Source organism: Elephantulus edwardii, unplaced genomic scaffold, assembly GCF_000299155.1.
Source record: "Elephantulus edwardii isolate Elephantulus edwardi_28Jun2011 unplaced genomic scaffold, EleEdw1.0 scaffold00044, whole genome shotgun sequence".
Classification (NCBI taxonomy): Eukaryota; Metazoa; Chordata; class Mammalia; order Macroscelidea; family Macroscelididae; genus Elephantulus; species Elephantulus edwardii.
Window position 1 is genome coordinate 7,134,163 of NW_006399794.1, and position 9,045 is coordinate 7,143,207.

Here is a 9,045-nt window from a genome sequence, read left to right on the forward strand (position 1 = left end):
ACTGCCTTCCAGAGTGGCTGTACCATTTTACAATCCCACCAACAATGTGTAAGAGTTCCTATTTTGCCACATCCTCTCCAACATTTATTATTTGCTGTCCTGTTAAACTTTGTCAAGGCCATATTTTTATTCTCATGAACTTGTTTTAATTTTATTCAGCTTCAATTTGAAGATTCACATGAGTAGTTGATGATCTATTCCACATTCAACTCCTAGTCTTGTTTTGACTGCTGATATTGAGCTTCTCCAACACATATTTCAAGTATTTTATGAAACAAAAATTTAATCATAATTGTATTAGATTCTTTATTAGATATCTATTGTAAAAATAGCTATCCAAATAATAAAATTATTCTAATTTTATAATTCATATAATTCATTCTCATTTTCACTTGTTTTGTTTTTAGTGGACACCATTCCTGACAACTCTAAATGGGAACTGGAAACAACACAAGCGTGACAGAGTTCATTATTTTGGGGTTAACAGAAGAGCCTATAGCTTGTGTAATTTTATTTGTTGTGTTTCTAGGAATCTACGCCATCACTCTGATGGGCAATACGAGCATAATGATGTTGATTAGAAGCAGCCCTCAGCTTCATACCCCAATGTACCTTTTTCTCTGCCATTTGGCTTTTGTAGATATTGGATACTCCTCATCAGTTACGCCTGTCATGCTCCTGGGCTTGGTAAGGGAGAAAACCTCTCTTCCTGTTCCTGGCTGTGTAGCTCAACTCTGTTCTGTGGTCACGTTTGGGACAGCTGAGTGCTTCCTGCTGGCTGCCATGGCCTATGATCGTTACGTGGCCATCTGCTCACCCCTGCTCTACTCCACCCAGATGTCCCCCCAAATCTGTTTTGTCTTAGTGGGAATATCCTACCTAGGTGGATGTGTGAATGCTTGGATATTTACTGGATGTTTATTAAGTCTGAACTTCTGTGGGCCAAATAAAGTCAACCACTTTTTCTGTGACTATTCACCACTTCTGAAACTTTCTTGTTCTCATGATTTTACTTCCGACATCACTCCAGCCATTTCTTCTGGCTCCATCATTGTGGTCACAGTGTTCGTCATAGCTGTCTCCTATATCTACATCCTCATCACCATCCTGAAGATGCGCTCCACTGAGGGCCGCCACAAGGCCTTCTCCACCTGCACCTCCCACCTCACTGCAGTGACTCTGTTCTACGGGACCATTACATTCATTTACGTGATGCCCAAGTCCAGCTACTCGACTGAACAGAACAAAGTGGTGTCTGTATTTTACACAGTGGTGATCCCCATGTTGAACCCCTTGATATACAGTCTGAGGAATAAGGAGGTTAAAGAGGCCATGAGAAAACTGAAGGGTAAGACATGCTGGTGATGCTGAGCAAGTATGATTTTAATAATAAAACTTACATAGTCAGATCGTCTCTTATAGATGAAGGTTTAATGCCAAAGGACAATACAATAATCATTCTAGAGTTAGAAATTTCATTGTGTCATTCTCAACAGTTTTAGGGTAAAAACATTAAATTTAGTAAGAAGTATTTGTTTTATTCTTGCTTCATTCACTGTTATGTGCATCGATAAGCACACATATTTTTTAAAACATTCTGTGCTCCTTGAAGGCAGTCTTTGGAACTCATACATTTGAACTTCTCTGAATGAGAAATGAATAGCATTGTGCTATCCAAGATCTTTCCATCTCAAAATTATAGTCTTTATGCTCTCCAAACATCCTAAAGGTTGAATTCAGTGATGCTGATGGTTAAAAAGCTTTTGTTGCCCTGTTATCCAACCCGATCAAGAGGCTCCTTTCTGAGGTACATCTGCAGGTAAACTTGATCCAGCCACCTTGGAAGGTATCAGATGCTCCTCCCTTCAATAATCAGTTCTTGTTGCGTGGCATCAGCATTGGAGGGAGATTCATCAATAACCCATGCTATGCAGATGACACAACCTTCTTGCTGAAAGTGAGGACTTGAAGCACTTGTTGCAGAAAGTCAAGGAATGGAGCCTTCAGTATGGATTACATCTCAATGTCAGGAAAACAAAAATTCTTACCACTGGACAGATAGGCAATATCATGATGGATGGAAAGGAGCTGAAACTGTACAGTTTCATCTTGCTTAGATCCACAACTAATATCCTTGGTACTAGCAGTCAGGAAATAGGAGATGCTTCGCACTGGGAAAGTCTGCAGTTAGGGACCTTTCCAAATTACTGATCAGTAGTGATGTGAGTTTCAAGACTAATCTGTGTCTGATTCAGGCTATAGTCTTTCTAATTACTAGCTATGCATCTGAGAGCTGGACAATGAATAAAGATGACAGATAAATTTTAATCACCAAATTATCTAAGTTAAATCATTCTCTATTTGACTGTGTGGATCACAACAAATTGTGGCTAACCTTGAGAGAAATAGGAATCCCAGAATACTTGATTGTGCTTAAGAGAAACCTATATTTGGACCAGGCAGCAGTCCTCAGAACAGAGCAAGAAATCACTGCATGGTTCAAAACCAGGAAAGGAGTGTGTCAGGGATGCATCCTGTTTCCATACCTTTTCAATCTATATGCAGACCAGATCATTTGGAAAGCTGGGCTTTATGAAGAGGAAGGTGGCATCAGGATTGGAGAAAGACTCATCAACAACCTATAGTATACAGATGACACAATCTTACTTGCTGAGACTGAGGTGGACCTGAAGCTTTCACTGCAGAAGGTCAAGAACTGTAGTCTTCATTATTGATTGAAGCTCAACATCAAGAAGACAAAGATTCTTTTTTTTTCAACTTTCACAGATTCACGTGCTGTATTTGACAGTTTGGTTTTGTGGTAGTGGACTTACCAATTTGAAGGGAGTTAGTAAGGTAGCATACAGACATACTAATAAGGAGTTAATGTTGTAGCAATAAAATCCATTTTACCATGGATTCCAATACAAATACAATCCATCTTACCATGGATTACAATACAGTGATAACAGAGATACGAACATTTTGTTACAGGAGCCCAAAGATAAAATAAATAAATAATGTTACTTGCGCAAGATGGAGACAAGACCTTTGAGACTGCTCTTCCTTGAGGTTGTCCAGGTAAGAAATTAATTCCAGACATGGAGCACATTTCATTGTCTCTAGGGTGTTCTGGTGGCCTAGTTAAAAAAAAAAAAAAAAAAAAAAAAAAAAAAAAAAAGACAAAGATTCTCACTGATGGAGCATTGTGATAGATGGAGAGGAGATTGAGGTTGTTAATAATTACAATTTGCTTGGCACCACAATCAACACTTTTGGAACCAGCAGTCAGAAAATCAAAAGACAAATTATATAAGGAAAATCTGCTGTCAGGGACGTCTCCAAAGTACTGAGAAGCGATGATGTCGGACTAGAGACTAAGGTGCGCCTAATCCAGGCCATGGTATTTGCAATTACTTGCTATACATCAGAGAACTGGTTGGACAATGACTAAGGATGATAGAAGCAAAATTGATGCCTTTGAATTGTGGTGCTGGAGGAGAGTTTTGAACATACCATGGCTTCCAAGAAAACAAATAGGTCTGTTTTGTAGAGGGTGAAACCAAGTTTCTCCTTAGAGGCTAGGATTTTGAAGCTCCGTCTCACATACTTTGGGCACATGGCCAGGAGGAACTGATACTTGGAGAAGGACATCATGCTTGGAAGGGTAGAGAGAGGGCACAGGAAGGAAGACTCCGGATGTGATGGATTGATATAGTAACTGGGGCAATGCGGGTTGGTGTGTCAGAATCAATGAGACTGGCTCAGGACAGGACAGGCTTCAGAGCTGCTGTACATAGGGTTGCTATGGTTCACAGGTGACTGGATGGCACACACCACCACCAACAACCCCAAATAACCAGTGGATGTTTGTTTACTGTATTAACTCTAACTTCTACATCCAGAACCACAATTAGAACCACTCAAATGACATGAAAATATGATGATTGCTGTTGTTGTTGTTATGTGCCATCAAGCCGTTTGCGACTCATAGCGACCCTATGTACAACAGCCCTAAACCGTGCTCTATCCTGTGCCAATTTCATTGCCTCTGACACACCCATCCTGATTACCCCAGTCACTGAATCAATCTACCTCATAGAGGGTCTTCCCCTCCTGCGCTGTCCCTCTACTCTACCCAGCATGAGTCCCTCTCTAAAGACCTGTCTCTCCTTACAACATGTCCAAAGTATGTCAGACGAAGCCCCAGAATCCTTGCCTCCAAGGAGTAGCCTGGCTTAATCCTCTCTACGATGAATCTGTTTGTTTTCTTGGCAGTCCATGGTACATTCAATACTCTTCTCCAGCACCACAGCTCAAAGGCGTCAATTCTCCTTCTATCCTCCCTAGTCATTGTCCAACTCTCTGATGCATAACAAATGATTGCAAAACCCATGATATCCTCTGTAATATTTTGCCTGAATCAATAGACAGAAAGTCACTTTTATCCCTTAGAGTCACACTCAGCAGGCAGAACACTACCTGACTGACTTACTGAATGCACATGATGGTTTTGTATCTTCTCTAGAGTTCCAAAATAGCAAGAAAGAAATGTCAAGACTCGCATTATTTTTCTTAAAGAGAATCTAAAATTATACAGAGGAAAACACTTTCTACAGATTTTAAATTGCACTAGAGGTCACTCTTAACATGATTGTACCTAATATGCAGTTTGGAACCTGTTTTTATTTAATTGTACTCCCTTAACATATGTGTTTTAAATTCTAATACATAACTTGTGGTTATAATTGAATTTGGGGATAGATTTTCTTTGTTATGTGAATGAGACAGAATTAGTATAGGATGTGTCTAAGGTCAGTCTTGTTGGGATTTAAAAAGTGCAGATTAAATTATGTGAGAAGCCAGCTGTCCATCATATGAAGTTCACTTGAGCCCAGAGGGAGGCAAGCCTTCCTCCAGAGCTGACACAACCAGATTAGTAGCTTCCTAAAGGGTAAAAACACCCAAATTTTGATTCATTTGAGTCATCCACTTGTGTTGTTTCTGTTATTAGATAACTAAGACAGTTCACACTTTATATGGCAATATCTGCATCTAGTGTAATTGTCAGTTAATTACTTGCAACTTCTACTTTCCACCCAACAGTAGACACAATTCAATCAAGTTCACATACCCTTTATTACAAGGATAATCTTTTCTCCAGCTTCCAATATTATCTTCATTTCTGTTTGTTACAACATCAAATGTACCTTTACCATCCAGATGTCTACTAACATCCTTTTCATCATGAGGTGTGTATTTTCTAAGACATTAGAAGCTTTTTTTGTTTTAAAAAACCTCTTTTCTCTTCATACTAATGCCCTATCAGAAGTGCTTTTAAAATCCATATTACTTCGTCTCTCCTAGTCAACCTTAGTTTTTTCTACCAAGTGACTAAAATTTCTTCTAGTTTCTATTACCCAATCTGAAAGTCCTTCCCACATTTTTAGGTATTTGTTACAGTAGTATCCTTCTACATAGTTCCAAAACTATGAATATTGTTATAACTATTTTTACAAAGCATTATAAAACAAGATAGCTTGAAACAACAGAAGTTAATTCTTCATCATTTTCTAGCCTTCATGGAGACTAGAGGTCTGAAATTAAGGTATTGACAGATTAATGTACTCTCTGAGGGCTCTGAGGAAGGATGCTTTCTTGCCTCTTCTATCTTAGACCAGTTGCTAGCAATCCTTAGTTTAAGGTTATGTTGTTCAAAATGGCTTTCCTAGACATTAACAGACTTTGTTGTATGGAAAGGCAGTCATATGTGAATACGGTGTGTGAGCCTACTTAAAAGGATTGGCTAGTCTCCCCAATCCACAAGGAAATTGGCTAGTCACTACTAAATTGAGTGGCTCTAGCAGCAGAATTAGAGAATCTCACCATTAGCAAAGAAGATGCAAGTGAATGTAGTGTGCCATTTGGGCAGAGATTCTTGTGCCAGCCAGACCAAGGCCTACAGTATCAGCAGCAATAGCAGCCTCAGCAAACAAACAAACAACCAGAGACCTGACATGAGACAGAGCAGACTTTAGTACTGTTACTCCATGAGGTCCAGAGCTAAGAGCCTTTGTGCAAGTTTGTTGGATGACTCAGGGTGGAAGGCATGGGAAGGTGGAGCTATAATCGGCAGGACCAAGTTTTTTAACACTAACCTGAAGCCATGGGGAGGTTGAAGGCTGAGGTGCCATTGAGCTACGTGTCAGGAGCTGTCCTGATTGAATGTATCCTGCTACTACCTGAATATGGTTATAACCCTTATATGGTTACTGACTACTATGGTTCTGTATGGTCTGTGAGCTGTAACAATGGATTTTTGGACCTATATAGCAATAAGATTGGTGTTGGGATGAGCAGAAAGAGGTGCAGGAGCACGGGGGACATGTCTGACTTCATGGGAGTTGGGTTTGTGTTGTTGACAGGCACAGTTCCTCTTTGTGGGGTTGGTAAAGGTCAGATATGGCCATCTCCACTCAGCCCTTGCTCTGCTGACACCTGATGGTGAATAATTTTGGTTCCTACTTCTGTCACCACATGGCATTTTTTTCCTGTTTATGTGTCCAAATTTCTTTCTTCTTCTAAAGACACTAGTCAGTGGAATAGGGGTTATTCTAATTCAGTATGGTGGCCTAGTGGTAAGGAATTGTGCAACTCAAATGCACGTGGTTTGAATCTGTCAACTGCTCTGTGGGAGAAAGATGTGTAATCTCCTCTGATTTACTGCTTCTGAAAACCCACTGGAGGGGTCAGCTATGAGTTGGTTTTGACACCACAGTACACAACACAACAACATATCACAAATACTTGGCTTCCAAATAATGTCACATTCACAGGTTCTGAGAGTTAGATTTTCAGCATATCTTTTGGGGAACATGATGCAATTTATAAAACTTCAATAAAAAATAATAAAACAAAATATTTTCTATTTTCTCTGTATTATAATTATTTTCTCATTATCACTTCTACGTTTCCATGTCTGAGCTTTCTCCTGCATTTTATTTCTCCATAGAGGGGAAAAAGCAAGCTAGTTTCATCCCCTCAAGAACAGACCTATTTGTTCTCTTGGAGGTCCACGGTATGTAACTGTGCTCTTTGGAGGCAATGATTTTGAAGCTCAAGCCTCATGTACTTTGGGCATGTTGCCAGGAAGAATCAGTCCTTAGAGAAAGACATCAAGGGTAGAGGGACAGTACAGGAGAGGAAGACTCTGGATGAGATAGATGGATTGACACAGGGGTCAAAGTGTGTTAAAAATGCTCAGGTTGGCTCAGGATAGAGCAAGGTTCAGAGCCATTTTCACAGGGCCTTGAAGAGTCGTAGTCGACTCAACTGCACATAACAACAAAGTAGTGATCTTTTACTTTCTTAGTTAGAAATTTTCCTTCTTGAAAGCAACCAAAATTATGAAAATATCTTGTTAAAATATGTTCACTGCATACACATGCATACATTTACACATACACATGTCTATATAAATATGTTTTGTAACAAAAACATACATTCATGTAAACAAAAGAATAACATTTGAAAGTACTTTAAAACTACATTCCATTTTGTAATAAGAAAATGGTAAAGCCACTTAATTTGAGGCAACTAGTACCTTAATGTTTTGTACACAAAACGATGATACTTATTGGTAGTATTTCACTTTTTTTACCATTTTTTTTCATTGATGATAAGGCTGTAAATATTTTAAAAGTTCCAAATTCTTTCATTTGTTGCTTCTTTGTAGAAAAGGAATGAATCTGTTGACATTGCCTATTATTACTTTTTTTAGAGCTATCTGCATTTCTTTGTTTCTTAGACTATAAACAATAGGGTTAAGCAGAGGCGTCAACACGGTATATGTCACAGCCATCAGCATATCTTCACGAAATGATCCACTGTTTTTGGGTTTCAAATAGACAAAAGAAGCAAATCCATAGTGAATGGACACTACACAGAGGTGGGAAGAGCAAGTTGAGAAGGCCTTATACCTCCCTTTCGCAGAAGACATCTTGACAACTATGGATACAATGAAGACATAGGAAATCATAATCAAAAGAAAACTTCCCACAAGTCCAGAGACAAAGAGGGAAAAAATAATCATTTCATGCATAAAAGTGTAATCACAAGCAAGGCAGATTACAGGTGAGATGTCGCAGAAGAAGTGCTGGATGATTTTGGAGTCACAGAATGACAAGCTGAACACAGTGATGATCACACCTAGGGAACCCAAGAACCCAACCAGGAAAGAGGCCATCATCATCTGACAGCAGATGCTGCCGGTTATCAGCATGTGATAGTTCAGTGGGTTGTGGATGGCAGTGTAGCGATCATAGGACATGGCAGCCATGATGAAGCAGTTGTTGGCTGCCAAGCCAAAAAATAAAAACATCTGTGTGGCACATTCAGGAAGAGAAATGGTTTTGTTGTGTGACAGCAAGTCCACCAGCATGCGAGGGATGATTACCATACTGGCACAGGTTTCGGAAATCGATAAGCCACAGAGGAAAAAGTACATGGGAGTGTGAAGATTGTGACTGAACCTGATGGCCACCACTATGGCCACGTTTGCAGCTAGGATGATCACATAGGAGAAGAAAATCCCCACAAAGAGGAGACTCTGCAGGTCTGGAAAACTGGAGAATCCCCACAGAAGGAATACTGTCACTGCTGTCTGATTGTTCATCCTTTTGATGGGCTCAGCAACTTTCTCCCACAGATTGACTATGTGCTTCAGGGCAAGGTACTGAGGGTGATTTGAAAACACTCCTCTGCACTAATGTCAACTTCCTCTCAAGTAAGAGTAAGATAACCTTAAAGTAAGAGCCTGGGATAACAGAGATCATTGAACCTGGCTTCTGAAGTCCAGGTTAGGTGTCTAAGAAATATTCTAGGAGGAGAATCTGCATAAATGCCATAGAGTGAGCCCAGATATCTTCTCAGAAGTCACTCCTCTAAGTACTTCTTTCTCTCTTCTACAGTTGAATACGTTAATAAAACTGCTTGTGTCCTTACCCATCAGTCTTTAAGAAGTCACATTTTGAAATGTTTTTGCAA

The 9,045-nt window shown here is 39.6% G+C and overlaps 2 protein-coding genes across 2 annotated transcripts; one reads left to right on the forward strand and one right to left on the reverse strand.

The window, feature by feature from the left end:
* The first annotated feature begins 432 nt into the window (after nt 1–432).
* On the forward strand, nt 433–1,365 carry LOC102845675 (olfactory receptor 5P3-like). The gene has a single exon (XM_006885607.1). The coding sequence runs from the start codon at nt 433–435 to the stop codon at nt 1,363–1,365; it is 933 nt and encodes a 310-aa protein (XP_006885669.1).
* Nucleotides 1,366–7,714: 6,349 nt separating this feature from the next.
* On the reverse strand, nt 7,715–8,674 carry LOC102846088 (olfactory receptor 10R2-like). The gene has a single exon (XM_006885608.1). It carries the CDS (start codon nt 8,672–8,674, stop codon nt 7,715–7,717), a length of 960 nt encoding a protein of 319 aa, XP_006885670.1.
* Nucleotides 8,675–9,045: the final 371 nt, after the last annotated feature.